We start from the raw sequence: 25,210 nt of genomic DNA, 5'->3' as shown, positions 1-25,210 counted from the left end.
GGAAAATGAAAACGGATGGGTATTTGATTTTGTTTGTTTCATTTGTTAAATTTATCAATTTTGTTGCTGTCTTCCACGCAAAAATTTATTATTTTAATGTTGTCTTCTTCTTCTTATTGGCATTACATCCCCACACTGGGACAGTGCCGCCTCGCAGCTTAGTGTTCATTAAGCACTTCCACAGTTATTAACTGCGAGGTTTCTAAGCCAGGTTACCATTTTTGCATTCGTATATCATGGGGCTAGCACGATGATACTTTTATGCCCAGGGAAGTCCAATCCGAAAATTGCCTAGACCGGCACTGGGAATCGAACCCAGCCACCCTCAGCATGGTCTTGCTTTGTAGCCGAGCGTCTTACCGCACGTCTAATGTTGTGCTGTTGATGAATCGGATTCAGATATCGACATATTTTTCGCTGATTACCTCAGATGGTAGCTCCATTATAAACAAAATGAGGGTTGAAAATGTGATTTATAAAATGCAGTGACGAGAAGGTAGCTGCTATTTATTCACTATTACGTTGTGTATTCGAAGATATACTTTAGGTATACAGTGATCGTTCGCTAATTGGGGCACGACCTCACCCCAACTAGCGAATGCCGTTCGCTAATTGGGGCGCTTTGACAAGCGTCAATGTTGTTTACTTTTTGCATTGAACAAAGGAAAATTTTACGCGCCAGAAAATATCGATCCCGCCAAACACGGAAACAAAACGTCAATGCGTTTTTGACATCACATTCTGACGTTTAGCTGCTTTTTAATTGGGTTTCGCCCCAATTAGCGAACCCCCAACTAAAAAGCGCCCCAACTAGAAAAACCCCAATTAGCGAACGTTCACTGTAATTGCTCTCTCAATTGTAAAATGCGTACCGCAATGATACGTTCTTTCTGATTATTTATAAATTAATTCAAATGTCTATTTAGGAACATAATTAAATTGAGCATAATTTTTGAGTGGAAGTGGATTTTTAGTTGTAATTCGTTAAAAAACTGACATAGACATACATATTTTATCCCATTGATATTTATTATGTTGAATCTCTAGTTTAGATTATGTAGTGAAAAATTATTTGCCTCTCTTGTATATTTGGTTTTTTCATTTCTGACGAAATCACGGTTTATCCCAAAGAGTCGGGGGAGTTGGGGGAAAATAGCAAAAAAGAACGCTATATAGACTATAGTCGTTGCTGTTACTAAAATTCGAATTTGATTATTTATAGGTAAAATAATTCGATTATCTACATCTAATAATCGAAATCCGTTAAAATTGTGCGATTTGATTCTATGTTTTAAAATAGAAAAAACCAAATAAATTTTGTATTGGATTTTTTACAAAATGTTTCCATATTGTCTTGTTCTGTTCCATTTGAATGACATAATTGATAACTCAAATCTACTGTAACGTAATCACTGTTACCCAAAAAGCCATAAAGAATCAGCATAAAAATTTATCGGAAAACACGGATTGGCATAATTACCGGCAATGTTCCGAAGCGCCAAAATTCTTTCACGGCAACCCACATTGCCGTCGTCATTTATCACAAGCTCCTAATCACATAAATTTATTGATGGATTAATAATCATTTTTTAAATTGAACAATTGACAGAAGAAACATCTGATTTCCCTCATAATTCATAAAACAAGAAAAAAAAATAACATTTATAAATAATAAAATTCAACAGAGTCTGTTTCAGCCAGCTGATAAAAGTACGAAATGAAAACAAAACAGATGATAGGGCTTGAGTTCTTACTATAACACCATCATACTAACTCGTGTTTAGTGACCGTTGCGATTACCTGAGAAGCAACCAGCAGGAAGCCGCAGTATTCTATTTTATCTCGAGATGCATAATACATTGGTCGGAATGCTCGACGCAGTGGGTGCAGCTATTCTCTGTCAAATTTGCCGTTTCCGTTATATTGCGTTTTGGGCTTAAAGCTCAATGATCACTGTATAAGCCTGATCGTTGATCGTTTACGTGTGCATTACTCCATTATGCTATCTTGCGTGAACGCGGCGTGCATAAAAAACCGCTGCGTGGACATCGGCCCTTATAAACTGTATCCCGGACCAAAGTGCAGTGCAAGATGAATACACTACTATGGATAACAGGGAATCGATTCTTCATCGAATTATGAAATGAATTATGAAAATGTTAAATGCGAGAAAAATGAGAAGCTACATTAAGTTAAGTAAAAATTACCTTATTCAATTTATTTTTCGTTTGAAAGAGTTGGTTTGAGATTGTGACTTCGACATCACGAATACCCCCACGATGGGCCTTTTCAAGTTTTAATTAAACGTCATTTGACGTATAGATATCCGAAGGCGTTTTTTTGTCTTGTTTGCATTTTTGTCGTACATCCCGTGGTCTGCGCTTCGTTTAGCATGTATTTTATCAGCTTGCTGTTGGTTGTTCTTCAGTTTTAGTAGGGAAAGTTATCCTTATTTTTACTTTCTGTGGTAGAAAAACATTGTGTCGAGTGGCGCCGAAGAAAAACATGGAAAATCCATTGTTGCTGTAATTTTCCACACCACTTTCTGTGTTTCCGGAATCCAAGTATATGGAATTTATTTTCACTTTTTCCGAAGTTCCGGTACGAAGCAACACGAAGTTAGTCGCGAATGAACTCGAAACGAAGAAAAAGTTCGTGTTGTTTTTGTTCATTTGGTTTGGGCACACAAAGGTTCACTTTAGTATTTTTGTGTCCGGTCCTCCCTCAACAGCAGTGGTGTGGAGCAAGGGCGGCAGTTTTGTTCGACTGAGCTACGGGAAGCAACGCACAACCGGGCAGTTATTAATTATTCGTGGATGAGCTGTTCAAGTGCAAAAACCTACGCAAATCACATATTGTTTGCATGATACTTTTCCCCCAGCTGTGCTGGAAATTGGTTGATTTGGTGAAGAATTTACAGTCCAGATGAGTTTCAGCAGCGTTAACTTGCCAGGGCTAGGCGAGATGGAGCAGATCATCTGTAGTCTGGAACGGGGAACGTTAATCCAAAAATTCTACCCTCGGCGGAAGCCTGAAAAGAAAACGCTGATGCTTCGAAGAGAAACACGACAGGTGAGTGAGTGCATTGGGCGCGGGTGAAAGGCGAAGCATGTAATAAATTCTATGCTTCCGCTAATTTATTCCCCCTGTGCCGTGAAGCGTTGATGTGTTTCATTGGATTTTGTTTTCTTTTTTTCTTTCTAACAGGTAACGTGGTCTTCTCCTTCGCAAAATAATAGAGCCAACTTTGAGGAGGCTTTGGAGTTGCGAGAAGTGAAGGAAGTACGGCTCGGCAAAACGTCGAAAGATTTCGAAAAATGGCCTGAAGAGACAAAGAAGATCGAACTCCGGAAGTGCTTCGTGGTGTTTTACGGAAGCGAGTTCAAACTACGTTCCCTTTCAGTCGTGGGTATGTGTATTTTTTAATGATATCGTGATGTAGCACTTTTTAACTTTATTATCAATTGCAGCCCTATCGGAGAAAGAATGTGACATGTGGATAAAAGGACTAAAATGCATGGTAGCCGACACAATAGATGCTCCCTACTGGCTACAAGTCGAACGATGGCTTCGGAAGGAATTCTACGCCATGGAGAACCCACGTGAAACTGTAGCATTGAAGGAGGTCAAATCTTTCCTGCCAAAGGTCAATTGTAAAATAACTACCGCCAAACTGAACGAAGTTTTTCATGAAGTGGATGGCAGACGGCGAAATGAGCTTGGATTTGACGACTTTAGTCGACTTTACCAGAAACTCATGACATCTCCTAACACTGTCAACGACTATTTCGACGGTTCTATGTCATACTCAAAGAATGGACACACCGTGACACTTAAAGAGTTTCAAAAGTTCCTGTTGGAGATGCAAAACGACTCGCTCGGACACAGCGACAAAGATACATCTAATTTCATTCGGGAGTACGTTCAAGACCCGATTCGTGACGTGCAGGAACCGTATCTGAAGATTCAGGAGGTAAGCAAAACAAAAAAAAAACAACTAAATTTGATATAGCTAAATACGATATTGTTTTAAAGCCGGTCAAATTAAAACACAAAAAAATCGCAGAGTACCAAGCATAATGTGATAATTTTATTAGTTAGCTGCCCTCCGTGGGCGATGCATGTGCTGTTGTTATCTATCGTACAACAAGCAGTAAACGACAAGCGCTATACAAAACGTATCAGGCGTGTAGTCGCTTCCAGCAAACAAGCATAAAAAATGACTGCAAAAAATAACGCACGGAGTAGAGTGCCCTTCATTTATCTGCGTGGTGTGAAATCGGTGCTAATTTACGATCTACTCAAGCATATTGCCTGATATGAGACTATCAGCTTTGTTGTTTTAATCGATTTGCTTCCCGCTGTAATCCAACAGAGATGTATGTAGAGTAGTGTATAATTAGGGTTAACCATTCTCCAGCCAATATTGCTTTGTTTTGCATTTTGTCATAATAACCACAGTATAGCCAATATTTGTTAATCTTTGAATTGGTAAATGGAATGCTAATTTGTCGCTATTTTTTCATACTTATCAATTATCATTGACAATCACAACTTTTTTTTGGCATACACCTGCATAAATTGCAGTATGAAACGATTTTTGAAATAAATCAAGCCAAACCTAGAAGAAAATGTATTTCTCGTTATAATTTTGAAATATATTCATTAAGAAGAGGTGTACGTAATAATGAGAGAAACTGTATGCTAACGTATCTTCTTTTTGTTTGCTTTTCAGTTCATAGATTTCTTATTTTCAAGACGAAACGAGGTTTGGAATAGTGAATGTAATAATGTTTACCAAGACATGAACCGTCCACTTTCTCACTATTGGATTTCTTCATCGCACAATACATATCTTACGGGGGATCAGTTCTCGAGCGAATCTTCCGTAGAGGCGTACGCCCGAGCCCTGCGCATGGGATGTCGCTGCATAGAATTGGACTGCTGGGACGGTCCCGATAACATGCCGCTGATCTTCCATGGACACACGTTTACAACGAAAATAAAATTTCAGGATGTTATCAAGACAATAAAAGAGCACGCCTTTGTTACCTCCGAGTACCCAGTGATTCTGTCGATCGAACAGAACTGCTCCCTAGCCCAGCAGAGAAAGATGGCTTACGCAATGCAGGAGGTGTTTGGTGATATGCTTCTGACGCAGCAGGTGGAAAAGAATGAAATGCAACTGCCTTCACCGCACCAGCTACGGAGAAAAATTATTTTGAAACACAAAAAGCTTCCGGAAAATGGTGGAAAAGTGGAGGATGGAGCTGTGCCCAACGATGGTACTTTAGTGCGGGCCGACGAGACTGAATTAGATATTCGGAACACCATGAAGAATGGCATACTTTTCCTAGAAGATCCAGTCGACAAAGTTTGGAATCCACATTTCTTTGTTTTGACACAAAACAAATTGTTTTATACAGATAGCCAAAAGTAAGTAGGTGTGCGTTTGATTGCAAATCACATTTTCATTGTCAGCTCTCATGTATCATGTGTCTGAATATAAATTTTAAGATATTCGACGGAGAACAATTTCGCAGTGTTATACTGCCGTAATACGCATAACTGTCCCATGTATATAGGAAATCCCAGCAAATATGGGACAAATATGCGTATAACGGCAGTATAGTTTCTATACATTTTTATTTTTGTCTTTCTTGTATTTAGTATACGATGGCTATCATATAGGTATTCCAAATAACTTAACGACCGTAAGACATAAAACCCAGATTAATCCACCTAACGGTGATAGTGCCTTTCTCGCACAAAAAGATAATAAATATAGCCTTTACGCTTACACCTCGATGATGTACAAGAAAGGCAAAACAGTTACACCGTCTAATGTTATGATAGAAAATTTACACTAGTAGACGACAGATGGCGCTGCCAAAAGTTTCTCGAATTTCCTATGTTCGAATTTTGACTTTCGGACAATTTCATAGTACTATGAAACTGAACGAAGAGTATACTTACGCCTAAATGCGTGCAACACGAGCATCTTTATAGTGCGATGAAACTCTTAATGGGAAGGCACGGATTAAATATTCATAGATGCAAGGCATTTTTCATAACACATTATTGTTCTATGTGACTATGTCTCATCACTATTTTAATATTATCTATTTTTTGCAATTTGCAATTATTATGAAATTCAATAGTGATCAACAGCGTTTTAGTCTCTGTCGGATGCAACTTGTTGCGAGAAAATCGGTTAAGAGTTTCTATGTGAAAATTTGGCTAATGTTTTTTATGGCATTTTGTGCACACACACGCACACATACACACACACACACACACTTACACACGGACAGACAGACATTTGTTCAGCTCATCGAGCTGAGTCGAATGGTATATAACACTATGGGTCTCCGGGATAGAAGTTCGAATTTGGAGTAAAATAATAGCCTTTCGGTACAACTTAGTTTTACGAGAAAGGCAAAAACAAAAATCAATGATTCTGGAGCCATTTGGCATAAGGTCAATTTGGTGTTTGGACAAGGAGTGAAACACGTCTAGATAGCAGCTAACAGCAGCTTCTTAGCTGAAATTATATTTTAGATGTTCAATTTTATAGTTCATAGTTTAATTTAGAAATCTTACATTTTCGTTTTCTTCTTCTCCGACTGTGTCCAAACTAATCCTTTGTTTTTGTTTTCTTTGCATGTCCTAGGTTAAGTTGTATATAGTTAACAAATTGTAGTTTAACACCTTTCAATCCCGTACTATTAGCGTAAGTATCTGTAAACTATCGATTCTACATAGTTTTTCGCATGTTAAAGCTAGAGCATTTACCTTAGTTTCCCAATTATCGGCTAAACTTGATTTCATTAGAATATTTCAATTGATAGAAACTAATTTAGGTAGGAATTTTAACTAATTATAATAGTAATTTAGGTTTAGAAACTATTTTCTCTAGGTAGATCCAACTAATAATTGCACTGTGTCTTCTTGCCACGTTGAAGGTATGCCGGATTTGACAGTTGAAGTTTCAATGTCATGTTGCCTGTCATTTCTCGCGTTGATGTCTATGCTACTTTGATAGGTACGGGTTGAACGGCGGGTTGAAAATCCAGCTTGTATTGGTGTTGGTGAATGCTACCGCATAGTTCTCATGGGTGTCCTGGATCTGTTTCGCAAGAAGATTGCTCGCCCCTAGGAAGTTCGTTCCGTTGTCGCTATAGAACGTTTCCGGAAAGCCACGACGAGCCACACACCGTCTTATGGCCATTACGCATGACTGGGTAGAGAGACTGTGAACTATCTCCAGGTGTACAGCGCGCACCGTGAGGCATGTGAATAACGCTACCCACCGTTTGACCAAGCATCTTCCTTGTTTAACCAGTATCGGTCCGAAATAGTCAACCCCAGTGTGTGTAAATGGTTTGATCGTTCCTGTTACACGAGTTTCCGGTAGAGCAGCCATCATATGAGGATGAGGTACACCTTTCTTAACACGACAGGTTAAACACTGCTTTGATACCCGGCGGATCAGAACTCGTAGTCCTGGCACATGGAACCGTTGACGCATCTTATTACATACGGATTCTCCATTCCCATGCTGGTATCGTCGATGATAGCTTTCCGTCAGAAGGTAAACAGCAGGATGCTTTCTGGGTAGCAGGATCGGATACTTTGTATTGTAGGACACAGTTGGCTGTGCAGCGATTCTGCTGTTCATCCGGACAACGCCGGACTCATCTATGAAGGCTGATAGCCGATATAGAGGACTGGACTTAGGGATCGTTATTGCCTTTGAAGGTTCTGTTAAGTTACGCCATAGAATTGTGCACTCGTCTGGATATGATTCAGCTTGTACCTGTCGCCATATCAACATTTCTGCTTCCACAAGCTCTTTTTTCACTAGGAAGGTCGTTTGTAAGGCCTTTTTACCCTTGAATCTTTGCACTGCCCGAAGTATATATGCCGCTGCCCTAAGTAAGCGATGCCAGTTGGAGAATCTGGAAACGTCCATCAGTGGTTCAGATACGGTACCATGAAACAGAAATACGAATCGTAGTTAAGCTTCTGTTCTATTCAGCGCAGGTTGTAACGGCCACTGATCTCGCGCCTCACGTAGGAATTCCGGTGCGGTGAACCAAGTGTTCGTCGGATCGAAGCTAGGTCCGTCTTTCCATTTCGTGGCAGTGTCGGCATTGTTTAATTTAGATGGCACGTAGTGCCATTCATCCAAACTAGTTGAAGTGAGGATCTCCCCCACACGCCACAAATTGATGGTAGCGTCGACTATCAGACGGTAACCAGCTGAGCACAGTAGACGAGTCTGTCCAATAAAGCGCTCGGTTACTCGGATATCCAGGGATCGCAACACAGAGTCCTTCAATCTTTTTCCGAGCATCGCTGCTTGAAGCTCCAGGCGAGGTACGGAAAGTGGTTTCAGTGGAGCAACTTTCGTGTTTGCGGCTACCAGGGCACACTTGGGGTTACCGTTATTCCCGTACCGAAGGCTACAAGCCACGAATAAATGGGCCTCGACATCTTTCAAATCGGAGCTGTTCACCCCTTTGAAGAAACAGCGGGGCCGGGTCTAGCCGCTGCATGTATTCACACCAAGATAACCATTTCTCCAGCAGTTCTTCCGAGATGGGCTCATCCCAATCCGTTCCGCTTCTCCAGATCTGCTGCATGAGAATTTTGCCGTGTACTACGAAGTGGGCAATCAGTCCCAGTGGATCGAACAGACATTACAGTGCGTAGGACTTGTCGTTTAGTAGGTGTTTTTGTGCTTTCAATCAATTCCTTTATTTCATCCTTCAAATTGCTCAGATCGAAGGTAAAGACGTCCTCAGTAGGTCTCCAAATCAAACCAAGCACGCGCTCTGATCCCAGCGATTTCTCCAGATTCATGTACATGATGCTTCCGACCCGCCGGTATTGATCACAACTTCTGCTGAGTTGGAGCAGAAACTACGAATTTCGAAGCCAGCTTGGGAATGCATATGTTTCACCTCGTTGATCAACGCGATGGCTTCCGCTTCTGTGTCTACGCTGTCCAGGATATCGTCCACGTAATGGTTGTCCGTGATGGCCTTCGCTGCCCGGGGGAAGGTGTCAGCGAACTCTTGGGCATTTTTACTCGTAACAAACTGCGCTAAACTTGGTGAGCAAATTGCACCGAAGGTTGCAACATCCATTACGAAGATCTGTGGTGCCGATTCTGGATGCTGTCGAAATATGAATTGTTGAGATTGCTTATCTTCTTCCCGTATGCGGATCTGGTGAAACATCTCCTTAATATCCCCTACAATGGCGATGTTCTTCTGTCGAAAACGTAGTAGCACGGACATCAGAGCCACCAGAAGATCCGGGCCTTTTAGCAGCATATCATTGAACGATATCTCTCCAACCTGTGATCTAGCATCCCATATGAGTCACAGTTTGTCCGGCTTCTTAGGATTCTGCACCACGCCTAGGGGTAGGTACCATACCTTGCTTGAATCTGTGACTTGTAGCTCCTCTGGCGTAATACGATGAGCATATCCCTTCCTCTCATACTCTGCAACCTGATCCTTCACTTTAGCTTCGAGAACCGGCTCCTTAATCAGTCGTTTCTCCAACGCTTTTAGCCTTCGTAGTGCCATTGGGTAACTGTCAGGGAAGCAAAAGTGGTCGTACTTCCCGTAGTTCCGTTTCAAAGTCGCCCTCTACGCGCCGTGTTGTACTTTTCATTGCCGTGCACGTTTGTCTTCCGCTGCTTCTGGTACCACGGTTACGCTTGATTCTTCAACTGTGAAGAATTGTTACATCCACTGATGCAGTTCACGATCCCTTGTCTGCGCGGCCACCTGTAGGTTCAATTGTTTTACTGTGGCACCGTTATCGGAGTTCTTCCCGAAGATGCACCAACCGAGGCGTGCTTTCATCGCAACTGGTTCATTATCTCCTCCTTCACGTACTTGTTGACCAGTAAGGAGCTGGACGTGTTCTATACCGATGATGATCCCTGGAGATGCATCGGTATAGCTGCGTATCGGTAGACCTTTCAAGTGATGGTATACGCGTCTTAGATCTTCGTAGTCCATCGTCTGAGTGGGTAAACACAACTGTTGCACTGTCCTAACGTTGTTTAGCTTGAACTTCTTCTCCGCTCCTTCGATCACAAGGCTGATTCGTTGCGAAGTTTTCTGTCAGTTTGTCCCATGATACCCATGATGAATGTAGTAGACTGTGATGATGTATTCTGCACCCGTTTATCCCGCACTCTTTCTTTGTGCGGCATGGCCATTCTCGATGGGGAACCAGACAACTCCTACACAGATTCTTCTGCTTCACTGCTTTCCATCTATCGTCGACATCAAGCGACTTGAATTACTTGCAATGAGCGATTTCATGGTTTGCCTTGGCACAATACACACATATTTTCAGTACCGGCTCGTCTGAAGTTAAATTCCTTTCGACGAATTGTGGTTTACACTCCGGTAGGTCCTCTGTGTGAATAAACAGTTTCGGCTTACCTTTTCCCCCTTTCTGGGTTTTCGAATTCACACTAAGTGTATCCAGGGGAAGCGTTACATCAGAGGCCATTATAACTAGCTCCGACTGAAGGTGGTCAAATTAGTATATGGGCCCCTGCTCTTGTAGACATATGGTCCACAACATTTTGTACCGCTAGACCGAAAGTGATCTGCGGTTGAAGATTGTCCGTTTTCGGGGAGGGAACTGCACGCAACTTTTGAAAGAGTGAATGCATTAGGATTTCTGTCGACCATAGAGTCTCTGTAGAGTCTGGATCACGAAGGGCACCGACTGGGGCATCAGCAATCTGCTCTTAACTGTTTCCAACGCATTCTCCTTCAAACAACGCTGTAGTCTTGCCAAGCTCTCTGCGTCGCTGTTACCGCAAGCTTCGGTCGAGTTAAGGAACGAACTGTAGAATAACGGCCAGTCCTGATGACCCCCAGAAAAGATTGGCAACTTCTTTGGTATTACTTGTCTGGCAGCTAATTGTTCACCGGATGGACCACTTCGAGCTGGCGCAGCTGAGTGTTGTTGTTGCTGCATTCCGATCGGAGGAACACTTGGATGGATAGATGCTGCCGGAACATATGGTACTGAAGCATATGGTACTATGGTACTATAGTTGTACTAAGAAAGCTATTATTCACCCACGTTGTTTGACAACCAAAACTCGGCATTTGTGCACTCACAAGCGGTGTCGATAAAGTTTGATTCTGGGGTGCAGGCGGGTATCCTCCGCCATGAAATTTGGCCACAATATTCTCTGATTTGCAAAGAATGTTTAGGCCAAATTTGAGCATAATTAGTTATAGAAAACCCCCCTGACAATAATAGAACAAATCCTGCCAAAGCCGTCATTCCCCTGATAATATTGTCTCATTATTTCCCTGTGTTTGTGCGTGTGCGTTTGTGCAACAGATTGAAACTCATTTTCTAAAATTTATGTATTTCTTAAATCGATTCTTTCGTGACTATTTGTATCCGTTGATCCATGCGTTCAAAAGTTATAAAGAAAATGATTTGTCGAACAGCAAAATTTGGTGCCTTGCTTTTGGCTAATTACGAGAAAGGCAGTATCACTACTAAGTGCATTAGTTTGGGATTTTTTCATTCACTATTTACATTTCTTGTAATCATCTCCGCTTTCAGTTTTTTTTTTCGTTTTTCTGTTTGATTTATGAAACCCTTATATCCATCATTGTACATAATTTCATGCAGAACGGAACGGGAAGATGTGCGTGATGACGAGTTTGAGAATAACTTCTCGAGACCTAAGGAAAGCGTAACGAACGATGAGTTACACTTCGGAGAGAATTGGTTCCACGGAAAACTGTCCGGTGGTCGGGAGGAAGCCGAAAGTCTTCTACGCCAGTACGCTCATCTTGGTGATGGAACGTTCCTCGTGCGCGAGAGTGTCACATTTGTCGGCGACTATTGCTTGTCATTTTGGCGTCAAGGAAAGCCTAATCATTGCAGGTGTGCTTTTGGCATTATTGCTTGTAACGTTGTTGGTTAAAGGAAAATAAATTATTTGTTTTTATTTCAGGATTAAGTTGAAGCAGGACAAAGGTGTAACAAAATACTACTTGATGGAGAATAATTTGTTTGATAGCTTGTACAGTTTAATAATTCATTACCGTCAGAACCCTCTGCGAAGCTCTGTAAGGAAAACGTTTTGCCTATTTTTGTATGTAATTTAAACTAATATATTTTCTTGCAGGAATTTTATATTACGCTGAAAGAACCGGTTCCGCAGCCGAATAAGCATGAGAGTAAAGAATGGTATCACCACAATACAACACGTGAACAGTCGGAAATCATTTTGCATCAGATACAAACCGACGGAGCATTCCTAGTCAGACCCAGTGATAAAGGACCCAATGCGTTTGTGATTTCATTCAGGTATGGCGATTTAAAAACTAAACTTATTTGTTGATTGTGAGATGAGTGGCGGACACGCTTCACTTTTTACGCTTTAGATTGTGTTCAATTTTTCTTGCGTAACGGCGATAGGGGACTCTCACATAAGGCTGAAAAAGTAAAAATCTTACATACGGCTGAAATTCGAAAGGTGAAAGATCGTGAGAAACCGATTTTAATAGAAGAATTCATATTTGACGTTAATAGGGGCACAAACTAAAATGAACCGGAACCTTTTTGCGACACCTTGTTGTATTTCAATGTTTATATGGATTCTAATATTTTTGTCTGTACAGCACAAGAAAGAAAGAAAGGACCAAGACTATATTGTTCTTGGTTCTTGTATTTGGTTTTTGCCAAGATTAATTCCTTGTTTTTCATTCTTTATTCTTTGCTCTTCTTCTTTCTTTCTACTTCCGTCTCCCTTCTTCTTAGATCTTCCTCCATAGTTCTTCCTTCTTCTTTCCTCCTTCCTTGTTCCTATTTACATCTTCCTTCTATCTTGTTCGTTTATTCTTTTTTTCTGTCTTCTTTCTTTTCTGTTTTCTTCTGTCTTCATTTCTTTTATCTTTTTCTTCCTTGTCCATTCTTCCTTTCTGCATTCCTACTCTTCCTTTTCCTTGTTTTCTTCTTCCTTTCTTTCTTTTTCCTTTCTGCCTTCTTCCTTTTCCTAATTTCTTCTTCTTTTTTTTCCTTTTCCAATCTCTCTTTTCTTTCTTCCTTCTATCTTCCTTATTCGTTCTTCATTATCCGTCCTACTTTCTCCTTTGTTCCGTTCTTCATTATCCGTCCTACCTTCTCCTTTTTTTCTTCTGTCTTCATTCTTCCATCTTTCTCCTTATTTCCTTCTTGTGTTTTTTTCTTCCTTGTTCATTCTTTTTTCATATTAATTTCTTCTTCCATCTTTCTTCCTACTTTTTCTTTCTTCCCTTTTCTGTGTTTTTTATATCTTTATTAAGGAGACTTTCAGCCCAAGGCTGGCTCGTCTCGTTTTCTATGTTCTTTCTTCAATCTTCCATCTTTTTTTCTTCTTCCTTCCTTCTTCTTTTTGTTCTTGTGCTTTTTTTCTTTTTTCTTTCTCCCATTTTTCCCTTATTTCTTGTCTTTCTTTCTCCTTGTTCCTTTTTCTCTCATCTTTCTTTCTTCCATCTTTCTTCTTACATTTTATTCGTCCTTCTTCTATGTTCTTTCTTCGATCTTTCTCATATTTTCCTTCTCACTTCTTCAATTTTTTTCCTTTTTTGTTCTTTTTATGTTCTTTCTTCTTCCTTCTTTCTTTGTTCTTTAATCTCTATTTCACTTTACTTTATTCTTTATATTCTTTATTATTAACTTTTTTCTCTTCATTCTTTATCTTTTATTCTAGCGGGCTTGGTAGTCATATGGCTACTGCTTCTGCCTCATACGCAGGAGGTCGTGGGTTAAATCCCAGGTCCGTTCCATTCTCCTACTTTGTATCTTTCTCTTTATTTCTCATGTTCTAGCAATCGCTAGAACTGGAAATGGACTTCCATACCGTTTCCATTACTATTCCTATACCTTCAACTTGAGTATTCTAACAGTAATCTGCTAGAATTGGAAATGGACTATAGAGCTCGTTTCCTACATCCAATTAGAAATTCCATCAGTTACCTTCTCCTATCTATCACATTGGCAGCTCGTTAACCAAGACGGACCTCTGCCTCTCCAACCTAACCCAGAAATTCCAACAAATTCCACATGAACTCTTGGCAAGTGCAGAGGTATATTCGGCTTGCAGTGGGCGAGTGATTGCATCATCATTTCCTGCCCCTTCCCTACATTGACTTGCATTCTGACGTGGCAGGCGCCAGTATGACCTAACAAATGAGATCACCAGTACTTGTACATTGAAGATGTGTGCTAGTCCCAAGCAAACATCTGTTGGTTCCCTGTGCAAGAACAGCTGATCTGGTCATAATGGAGTAGCAACTACGAGCAGTCAATCAAGCTCAAGCTCAAGCTCATTCTTTATCTTTTATTCTTTATTCATTATCAAGGAATGTAATTGTCGCTGAAAAATGCAAAAAAAACAAGCGACAAAAGAGAATAGCGATAACTCTTTGTCCCCATCTGCAGAGGATAAAGATATTGTTGCGTTCCATTTTATTTGCAACAAACATGGAGAGGCAATTGTTGTTAACTTTTCAAACTGCGATAACTTGTATATTTCAGAAGTAAAACGCAAATCATGTCAACAGATGGTTAAGTTTATGTCTAATCTATGATAACTGATACTAATTTAACCAAAAACATCATCGGAAACCGACTACTTCTCAAAATGCGTGGCAGGCGATCATTGTCCTATTCTGTTGCAGTTTGGGGCAAATGCTTATTGCGAGTTGAGTTTGTCCCAACATTTACAAGAGAGGATAATGTTGTTGTCATTGGCATTGTTGTTATTTTACATTCCTTGTTCATTATACAACCACTCAACGTGGGATTCATGTCATCCCATCAATTTCAGCCTTTAGATACATTTCAGCCTTCTGATACGTTCAGCCTTCTGATACGTTCAGCCTTTTGAGTCCAGCCTTATGTGTTACAGCCTTCCGTAGGACACATCGATAGAGCTTGTTATTCAACGATTTGTAAAGATAACTGCAGATTTTATAGGCATTTTTGCTTGACGCTGATCGCTGGGTGCGATATGTACGGTGAGCTGCATTCCGCTTCCCCTTGAGGTTTATGAATTCACTGCTTGATCTCATATGAGGACGTTGCGAGGGTGTATTAACGACGAAAACGTGATGGAGAATTTGGGAGAAATTTTCTACTCTATGATCCATCATTTGTGCTCCGTTTTCTGTCAAACGTAGATTTAAATAATCGTTTTTTTTTTGTTGTTTTATAGCATTCTTGACTCCCTGGGCATAATGTATCCATTTTACTTGCCACTCAAGATACATACTCATGCATTGGCGGACATAGAAAGCTTTCTATTAAAAACTGTAGAAATTGTTGTTGAACAGCAGGCCAAGTTCCTTTTGGAATGTAGAGCCATAGAAAAAGATCCGAATCAGCTGGTATTAATAAATCGACAACTTCATTCAGACTGAAAAGACCACTTAATAATGGTTGGTTGACGAGGACAAGATCGAGCGTGTTGCCAGCGTAAGTTTCATCATCATTGATTTGCTCAAACCCAGATGAGTACATGCCGCCTAAGAAGATTGTTCATGATCGGGATAAAGAGGAACCAGAGCTCGTTACAATACAGATGGTTTGAAAATTTGACCTCAGTTTACAAATGGTCCTTCTTCTTTCTTCCTTCTTCCTTCCTCCTTATTCTTTCTTCTTTCGTTCTTTTTCCTTCTTCTTTCTTCTTTTTTCCATCCTCTATCATCCTTCTTCTTTCTTACTTCTTACTTCTCCTCCTCTTCCTCCTTCTTTCTTCCTTCTTTCTTCTTCCTTCTTCTTTCTTCCTTCTTCCTGCTTCGTCCTTCCTTCTTCCTTATCCCTTCTTCTTTCTTTATTCTTTCTTTCTTCTTTCTTCTCTTTTCTTTCTAATTCCTTCTCCCTTCGTTTTTGTTCCTTCTTCCTTCTTTCTTTTTAATTTTTTCTTATTCCTTCTTTATTCTTCATTCTTTTTCTTTTTTTCTTGTTCCTTCTTCCTTCTTTCTTCTTCCTTCTTTATTTTTCTTTCTTCCTTCTTAATTATTCCTTCTTCTTTCTTCCTTTTTCTTTCCTTCGTCTTCTTTTTTCCTTCTCCCTTCTTCCTTCTTCCTTCTTCTTACTTTTTCTTTCTTCCTTCTTCCTTTTTCTTTCTGTTTTCTTCCTTCGTCCCTCTTCATTCTTCCTTCTTTCTTCTTCATTATTCCTTCTTCCTTCTTTCTTCTTCTTTCTTTTTTCTTCCTTCTTCGTTCTTTCTTCTTCTTTCTTCTTTCTTCCTTCTTCCATTTACCTTGTTTCTTCTTCCTTCTTCCTTCTTCTTTCTTCCTTCTTCCTTTTTCTTTCTTGTTTCTCACTACTCATTTCTCACTTCGTAAGGAAACGTATTTCAACTATTCGGCCAAACGACATTCGGCCAAACGGCATTAATTTGGACCCTAAACCGATTATTGATGGCGCGGCAATAAGCACTCCCTCAGCTCGTTTTTTCCTACTAGTGAACGCGTTTCGGTCACATCGATACATAATATACCACTCGTCAAACATTCTAGATTCAGTAATACTATCTAGCCACGTTTCATTTGGAATCATGAGGTCGTACAATGATGCACCTCTTTGTGCCATTTTGGTCGTTGATGCAAGTGATGAACGTGTGTCTATCGTTTCCGAAAATCATGGACGCGTGTCTCATTTCGTGGTTTCGTTTGAGCCTATTAATACTTCTCTTGAAATGAAATTTAAAGGACTTTATTCCCCCCAAAAGATCGTCAAAATGCGGAGAACAAGCGGGAATGTGGTGGAAGCTTATTCTTTGATTCACGATCTGCTACTCAAAAAGCAGTTGCATTGTCACAATATAAAGATAGTCATCTTCAACGTCGGGCAATAAATAGTTTGATTGCATTTATGCAAGCCTGGGCAGAAAGGTCGTGCACCAGCTCTAGGTGGACAGTCTTTGAGACTATAGGTACAAATAATGTGAGCAACATACATTTTTCCTCTACACGTGAGAAGGTGCAAACAGAACTTAACTTTGCATCATAAATGAAACAACTTGGATTTTAACACAGAAGAAACCACAGCCCATCGTTATCTTCTCCTCCGAAACACAAAGTAAAGGAGAAACCAGACAACAACAATATATACGTAGTTGTATTTTGCCCGCCACCATATCTCCCAATTCATCACCACCTCTAGGAGTATCATCTACGTACGTTCGTTTAGATAAAATTCGAGATCCTAGGGGGTACCGATGATTTTCATCTTCATCTAGTCGATTCAATGCACATGTAGTTTGGAATGAAGCACAAGTAGTTCCATAAGCTACTTCAGCATGTGTATAGTCTATACACAAACTTTAGCTACGACACTCCTTCCTCAGCACAAGCCGATCACTCACTCTTCTGTAGAAGCAGACCACGCGCTACTCTACCATTGTAGGGACACTTTCTGTGTTCCACTTGTGCCTCACTGTGGGTGTATGGATTCAACCCACTATCACCCTGCCGCCCAAGTAGCTTCTCCAAATGTCACTCGCCCCATGTTAGTCTTATTTGGCTGCTCACCCTAACACGCACTCCATCGACATGCTTCGAAGTGTCAATAGCGGTATGTAGAGACCAATCAATGATACTACGCTACAAAACTCCTGCCTCAGCATGCGCAGTCCACACTTCTGCTATGCCTCGAGGTGACAATAGCGGTTACAAGCGAGTGATCTGCTTGTGCACTCGTACCTTGGCACAAACAGATCACTCGCTCTACTGCCGAAACAGCCCACGCGCTACCTTAACGAAGTAGGGACAGTCCCCATGCACCTTGGGGTTTTTGGGACGTCATATTGTCAGCTTTAGAGTTGAACCGAGCCTGGCGATATGCGGGGAAGTAAGCCTGTCATCCCCACATACAAATCAAGTCTACCTAAAATGTATTATCCGGGCCTCGCCGCTTCGAAAAGGCGGGCCTACCCGATGTGATTATGTATATTATGTGAAAGGTTATGATTTAAAAAATGTATTGGGGGTAACTACTTTCCTTCGATGGGATTCGAACCCGCGGCCCTCAGTACGCTAAACTGGTGCTTTTAGCCAACTAAGCTTCGAAGGACCTCCGTCGGCCTGCGCAACTTTGCGGCTACTGAATGAGGACCGAGATTCTCAAATTAGAGACATAGTCGAATCAAAATGGATGTGAGTTTCGCTTATGGGTCAAAATCGGGGAATTTTTGTATTTGACCTTCTCATGACCTCTTTTCCTGACCAAATCTACGCCTTTTTCGTCAAGATTATAGTTTATTGTCCTCGTTTTTGTAAACTTCATATGGTCACACTAATTGCACCCGAATCGCCTCTCAGTTGTTAGAAACTGGCGTTTCTGGAATGAGTCTCCGAGGAACTGACCTTTCCCGTGCGCGTTCATGTTACCCAGAAGGGGACAGGTAAAAAGAAATGGTCGATTATATTACGGGGGTAAGCAGTCGTTTACCACGCTAACTGAAAAACTACCACAGAAACGGACTTTGACAACTGGAAGGTCTTCGTTAAACTGCAGTACCATATGTCTTACGGAATTTTTCGAAGGATCCTTATCGCCACGGGATGTCGGATGATCACTGTTCCACTTGTACTCTCCTCCAAAGGAGCGACCCATGAAGTCAAGAGAGAACCGAAGTTTGATGCCGGATGCCCTCTGGCTCCATAAACAGACAAAAAACCTTGTTAACATACTCTGTAACGTTATCCGTACGCAGAACTTTCAGCTTCATACCGATTTTCAACCGTATTTTTGAATTTTTGGAACGCTTCAAATCCTTGCCTTCAGAACACTTCAAATTCCTTGCGAACACAAATGTGACAAAGAATCGACTCCCTTTATTTAAATGATGACATTTCGGAAGTGTCCGGATCCGGACTAGTGAAAAGCTGGTGAAAAGGGTTTTGGTTTTTGGGGTCGGAAAAGAGTTATTGACATACCCATAACCCATCCCCACAACGCCTGAGTGGAAAAACCTTCTCTGATTACAGATTTTCATGTACCCTTTTTTTAAACCGGTCGGAGTGCACCAATTCTAATAAATTTTCTGCCCTTGAAACACTGGTAGGAAATGGTAAACGTGCCTGGTTGCTTTCAAGATAAGATGCGCAATCGGCGAGTGCTTCATTCTTGTAGTCAATCCCATCAGTCATTTGCTTAAGCCCCATCAAGATTGTTTCGTTCAATTTGCTCATTTGCTTATGCTACAAATCTGCTACCTGCTTCAACTCCGGTAACGTCAATCTTACCGCTCTCGTTCCAGACATCGCGTGAACAACACCTTATGCCCTCGCTTACACATGGCTTTCACCGATCCATGGCAACCGCGACAATGAGTGGTTGGATCCGGAAATACCATTAATGGGTTTTAACATTACATTGATAGCAAAAATGCTATATAATCCTTTCGGCTTGCTTATTTTCTTCGATGGCTTCTTTGCTTGAGGACACTGCAAAATGCTTCGGTTTCTTACAGTTAGAGCAGAGCTTCTCCTTCTTATTGCTATTTTTACTCTTGAAACTTCTTTCTGCCCGTTTTGCTGTACAATGCACCTTCCGTGGGGCCCTCCTTAGCCGTGCGGTAAGATGCGCGGCTACAAAGCAAGACCATGCTGAGGGTGGCTGGGTTCGATTCCCGGTGCCGGTCTAGACAATTTTCGGATTGGATATTGTCTCGACTTCCCTGGGCATAAAGTATCATCGTGTTAGCCTCATGATATACGGAGGCAGAAATGGTAACTTGGCTTAGAAACCTCGCAGTTAATAATTGTGGAAGTGCTTAATGAACACTAAGCTGCGAGGTGGCAATGTCCCAGTGAAGGATGTAATGCCAACGAAAAAGAAGAAGAAACACTTCCGTATTGTTGCTGATCGGGCCGCGATCAAATTTTACGTGCTGTAAAATTGTGGCTTTTATCGAAGTAGTATGATAATCGTCCTAAGCCATAAATCGTCCACCTTAAAGTCTACAGATGCGAGCTTGTGACTCGTACTCATCAACTCGTTCAAATACACTTCCATGCTGGAACAATTAACCTGCCACACAGAATTTTCGTAGCAAGCCAATCTTTCGCGCCAAGTAACTGCTCTGGAAGGCGGAATCGCAGCTTTTCCGCTGCTGGAACCTAAATTTTCTTGTTAACTTGAGTTTATGGACATTTTAAAACAATTTTTCAGATCATATGCCCATAGTTTAAAGCGAAGTTCGTCTTGTTTGTGTAACTTGTAATAAAGGTTTGCATTTTTATTTCTATTTCATAAGATATTTTTTTCTCAAATATTTTAATTCTTAGTAATTATTGAACTAAATAACTATTTAAATAAAAAAATAATAATCCCCAAGTTGCGGATATTTTAAGGTTCTGTCTTTCTTCATCATCCGCAACCATGTACTTTGTCTGTGTAGAGCTAATGGTTAAGCCTATCCTCGCCGTCTCTCTCTTTTCAGTGGGACAAAAGCCTTCACTACTTCTTTTTATGAGATCGAAGTCGTCCGCAAAGTCTAGAAGGATATGCGACTGTGTGATGATTGTACCGTTCCTATGCACGCCAGATCTCTTAATCGTGCCCTCGAGTGCAATATTGAACAATAGATTAAAAAGTGCATCACCCTGCTTCAATTCATCTAAGATCACAAACGAAGTGGGGCTACCCCGTTTGGCATAAAGTCATTTGGCATAAAACCGTTTGGCATAAAGTCGTTTGGCATAATGGTCATTTGGCATAATAGTCGTTTGGCATAACGCAATGAAAGTGTTCTTATTTTTAATAATCATATTCTTTACGCATCTTAAAGCTGGACTTCAACATAGACTTTTTGATATTAACAATAAAGAAGGCCCATGCTTTTATAGAAGGCATCATCAACTCTTTTGCATTATTCCGAGCAATCACGTAATATAAAAGAAGGAATGACCTCCCTTTTTGCATTGCACAGAGCAAATGCGGTCTTTAAAAGAAGGCATCATCAACTCTTTTGCATTATTCCGAGCTATTGCATGATTTAAAAGAAGAAATAGGCTTCCCTTTCGCATTGCACCGAGCAAACGCGTGATTTAAAAGAAAGGCCATATTACGTGTTTCGCCTTACCTCGAGCAACCGTTTGATTTAAAACAAAATTATACGAACAAAAATTCAATAAAATAGAATTACTTTAATTTCACTTTTTAGGGAATAATACGTTCTGAGAAATGGTCTATGCCCATGTGCAAATGAAGGGAAAATCATATTGAAAATAAAACTTATATAAATGCCAATAAAAACTATTCTGGAAGAATTGTAATTTTTCTGAGTATATATTATTTTTAATCAATTATGCCAAACGACCATTCTGCCAAACGGCTATTATGCCAAATTATGTTATGCCAAACGACTTTATGCCAAACGGCTTTATGCCAAACGGCGTACCCCCAACGAAGTTGATTCTTCGTCTGCAATCCGAATACTTGATTTTGAGCCATCAACCGTTGCACGTATCAGTCTAATTAGTTTCGCCGGAAATCCATGTTCAAGCATTATATGCCATAGCTCATTTTTTTCACTGAGTCATACGCTGCTTTGAAATCAATGAACAGATGGTGAATCTGCAAGGTATACTACCGGAATTTATCAAGGATCATCCGCAGGCAAAAAATAGGATCCGTCGTTGATCGGCCCCCACAAAAACCTACCTGGTATTCGCCTACGAAGAAGCGGCCTTAGTCTGTTAAACAGAATACGCAACAGAATTTAGTACGCCGAGTTCAGAAGGAGGATCCCTCTGTAATTGTCACACACTAGTCTGGGCCCTTTCTTAAAGATCGATCATATGATGCCATCCAACCAGCTGGTAGGCAGTTCATCCTTCCATATTTTCTGCATAATGTGGTTGATCGATTGATGCAGCTACTCACTTCCAAGTTTAAGAAACACGACCGAGATCTTGCCCTTCCTAGCAGCTTTACTATTTTTCAGCTCATTTAGAGCCTTGTTTACCTCATCCAACGTTGGTGATCCCATAACTTGACTGTCACTGACTAAGTCCTTCCTGCTCCGTGATACACCTTCGTTTTCACCGTTCAACAAATCTTCGAAGTTCTCCTTCCACCTGCTGCCACCATAGTCTTGTCTGTCAGCATATTCACCTCTCGGTCATTGAACATGGTGGGAACTAATGCAATTCTATGCCGCGTTTCATTGACAGTCCCGTAAAACCTCCGCATATCGTTTCTATCCATGAGTTGAACTAAAATGCCTGCATTTGTTTTCAGGGCCCATAAAAAGATCAAACATTGTCGGATCAAAGTCGAAGGACGATTGTATGGAGTGGGTGGTATGGATTTCGAGAGCCTGATAGATCTGGTCAATTTCTACATGAAGCATACGCTCTACAAAAAGGTCAAGCTAACGCACCCGATTCCAAAAGATATGCTGAAACGTATTAATACGATGAATGTTAGTAGTAGGTGTTGTGCTATTGAATATCCATATTATAGCTATTAATTTTAGGGACCTGAAGACAACGGAGCATACAGTTATATGGATCCTTCTTGCATGAACGAGAAAGTAACTTTACCGAATATATAGTTTTAGGATATAATGACTATAACCACCGTCTAATTTTCAGATCACAGTCAAAGCTCTTTACGATTACAAAGCTCAACGGGATGACGAATTATCTTTTTGTAAGCATGCCATCATCAGTAACGTTAAGAAAAGCAATGAACTTTGGTGGACCGGGGATTATGGCGGCAAAAAGCAGCACTATTTTCCTGCGAACTACGTTCAAGAGATCAGCACCTGCGATAGTAATAGCGATGATAGCGGTAGTGACTGCTTGATGCTGGGAAGTCTTCAAAAAGGTATGGCGAACATAGTTTGATTCACTGTTTAATGATCTGACTCAATTATCTGATTCAGGATCTCTGGATGTTCACGGGGCAGTCGTAGATTTGACGTATGGTCCTATACCGGAATTGGAACGAGTTTTACGCATACAGAACCCTTCAATGCAGAACGTCTTTGAAGTCGGAGTGCAAACCCAATCCCAAGCTATCGAATGGATGTGCGCAATCAAGGAAGCTGCTCAAAACGCTAGCGCTTTAGAAAATGAACGTAGAAAAATGGAACGTAATTCCCGGGTAGCGAAAGAGATGTCCGATATGATAATTTATTGCCGAAGTATTCCGTTCAAAAACAGTGGCTGGTTATTCTACGAGATGTCCAGTTTTCCAGAGACAAAAGCAGAGAAGTATTTTCTGCAACAAGAGTCAAGGTTGTTTGTACGATATCATCGCAACCAAATTAGTCGAGTTTATCCGAAAGGCCAACGGCTGGATTCATCCAACTATAATCCAGTCCCATTGTGGAACACGGGATCTCAAATGATTGCGCTGAATTTTCAGACTGCTGATAAGCCAATGCAATTGAATCAGGCCAAATTTCGAGACAACGGTGCATGTGGATACATTCTGAAACCGGACTTTATGTTTCGCGATGAGTTTGACCCAAACGATCCGAACACCTTGATCGGTGTGGAAGAAAAAGTGATCAACATAAGGATTATCGGCGCAAGGCACCTTTGCAAAGGGGGTCGAAACATCACCAGTCCTTTAGTGGAAATCGACTTGATCGGTGCAACGTTCGACACCGCTGTGAAGCATCGAACTAGAGCTGTAGGTTAGTATGTTTAGAGGTTGATTAGCATAAGATTGATAGCAACGTCGGCTAATATTCTAAGCAATGGCAAGTCGGAAAAATTCCTAGACCAAATTGGAAATCAAACCCAGTCAGTCTGGTCTTTTTTTGTAACCTTAAGGCACAGTAGTGGATTAAGAAAGGCCTCATCACTTTTGTCAAAATAAGGCTATTATTAATTACTTAAAGATTAAGAAGGCAATAAAATTCCTTCATTTAATTGAACCTCACTGGGATAATAATCTTAGTCAGTAAGCTCAAATCACACTTCAATAGTATTTTAGACAATCTATACAAAATGGGGCTTACAATAGGTCAAATAGCTGGTCGCTGTGGGTAATGTACCCGTATATTCTCTCTTATAGCTGACAATGGCTTTAATCCGATTTGGAATGAAATTTGCGAGTTCCGTGTTGCCAATCCACACTTTGCCATGCTGCGGTTCGAGGTTCAAGACGAAGACATGTTTGGTGAGCCCAACTTTATTGGACAAGCAGTCTTTCCCGTAAGTTACTGCTCCTTATCACAATAATCAAGGAAATAATGCTAGTGATTCTGCCAATAGGTAAACGCACTCCGCACTGGGTATCGAAGTGTTCCATTGAGAAACAAATACAGCGAAGAATTGGAACTGGCAACTTTGCTGGTTCACATCAGCATCCGTACGCAAGAACAGGTAAGTGATGCGTGAATAATCGTTATTTTTTATGAAATCGTAACCTCCGCTCTCTGCAGAATGCCAACTATAGGTTGAGTTTACTAAGCTAAGATCGTAGTCAATTTACGATAATTTTATCTGTCGATTACTATGCATATAATAATGGTGAAATGGTAATTCACTGGTAATTATGAAGACTTCATATGGCAAGTATTATTTATTGATCCCGCATTCTAAACGCAACAAAACCTAAACGAACACATGTTTAAAAGTGCCTAATTAGTCTAACTGGAACTTTTTTAAGTAGGCTGTTGATACAGTTTTTATTACTGACGAATGTATGAATTTTTGAACGACGTAGTTATACATACTGGAGAGTGTTAATGTTGTCTTGTTTTATAAATGTTGAAAAGGAATATTGAATGTCTATACCACTGTACTGTCTGAATGATGTATTTATGAAAATTAAGTGTTTTGAATAATAGATTTATCCAAAAATAAAAGTATGTTGGTTTATTTCACTGTGATATATCACCGCACCAACTAACCCATATCGTTCAAAAACATAGACTTCTCGATGACCAAAACCTGCAGCGAAGTCTCTTAACTATTAGATCGACTTCTTGTCAAGCCCAACGTACGTACGATTTCCTGCTACCAGCGAGCCCAATACACGAATTCTTCAACCATCTTGATTGCGTGACCACCGATACAAAGTCATGATGTGTTGCTAAAGTTTTTTTTTGTGGCGTTCAGCAACATCACATTACGCAATAGTTGTTACAATCAGGTTTATCGCCCTGTTTGTAGATAGG

The 25,210-nt window shown here is 40.6% G+C and overlaps 2 protein-coding genes across 3 annotated transcripts; one reads left to right on the top strand and one right to left on the bottom strand.

Annotated features, from left to right (window-relative positions):
- The first annotated feature begins 2,346 nt into the window (after positions 1–2,346).
- Positions 2,347–24,898, top strand: LOC134227555 (1-phosphatidylinositol 4,5-bisphosphate phosphodiesterase gamma-1). Its single transcript, XM_062709130.1, has 14 exons — positions 2,347–3,072; positions 3,208–3,409; positions 3,471–3,973; positions 4,736–5,436; positions 11,698–11,955; positions 12,026–12,140; positions 12,200–12,381; positions 22,312–22,495; positions 22,550–22,606; positions 22,668–22,902; positions 22,961–23,719; positions 24,103–24,242; positions 24,303–24,413; positions 24,473–24,898. Exons 1-14 carry the CDS (start codon positions 2,926–2,928, stop codon positions 24,503–24,505), a joined length of 3,627 nt encoding a protein of 1,208 aa, XP_062565114.1. The 5' UTR covers positions 2,347–2,925; the 3' UTR covers positions 24,506–24,898.
- Positions 6,452–11,689, bottom strand: LOC134227557 (uncharacterized). Of its 2 annotated transcripts, none has more exons than XM_062709131.1 (2): positions 6,604–11,689; positions 6,452–6,544 (listed from the first exon to the last, which is right to left on the bottom strand). In XM_062709131.1, exon 1 carries the CDS (start codon positions 7,973–7,975, stop codon positions 7,034–7,036), a length of 942 nt encoding a protein of 313 aa, XP_062565115.1. In that variant the 5' UTR covers positions 7,976–11,689; the 3' UTR covers positions 6,452–6,544; positions 6,604–7,033. The 2 variants fall into 2 exon arrangements, with proteins under 2 accessions (XP_062565115.1, XP_062565116.1); XM_062709132.1 differs by having other exon boundaries at positions 6,475–6,748; positions 6,796–11,689.
- Positions 24,899–25,210: the final 312 nt, after the last annotated feature.

The sequence above is a fragment of the Armigeres subalbatus genome, chromosome 3 (assembly GCF_024139115.2).
Source record: "Armigeres subalbatus isolate Guangzhou_Male chromosome 3, GZ_Asu_2, whole genome shotgun sequence".
In the NCBI taxonomy this organism is placed as follows: Eukaryota; Metazoa; Arthropoda; class Insecta; order Diptera; family Culicidae; genus Armigeres; species Armigeres subalbatus.
This window is presented reverse-complemented; position numbering and strand designations above follow the sequence as displayed.

Coding starts and splice junctions, on each gene's coding strand:
- LOC134227555 (XM_062709130.1), top strand. CDS start 2,926: ATGAGTTTCAGCAGCGTTAACTTGCCAGGGCTAGGCGAGATGGAGCAG. Junction 12,141..12,199: donor AGAACCCTCTGCGAAGCTCT/GTAAGGAAAACG, acceptor ATTTTCTTGCAG/GAATTTTATATTACGCTGAA. Junction 24,243..24,302: donor TTGGACAAGCAGTCTTTCCC/GTAAGTTACTGC, acceptor TTCTGCCAATAG/GTAAACGCACTCCGCACTGG.
- LOC134227557 (XM_062709131.1), bottom strand. CDS start 7,975: ATGGACGTTTCCAGATTCTCCAACTGGCATCGCTTACTTAGGGCAGCG.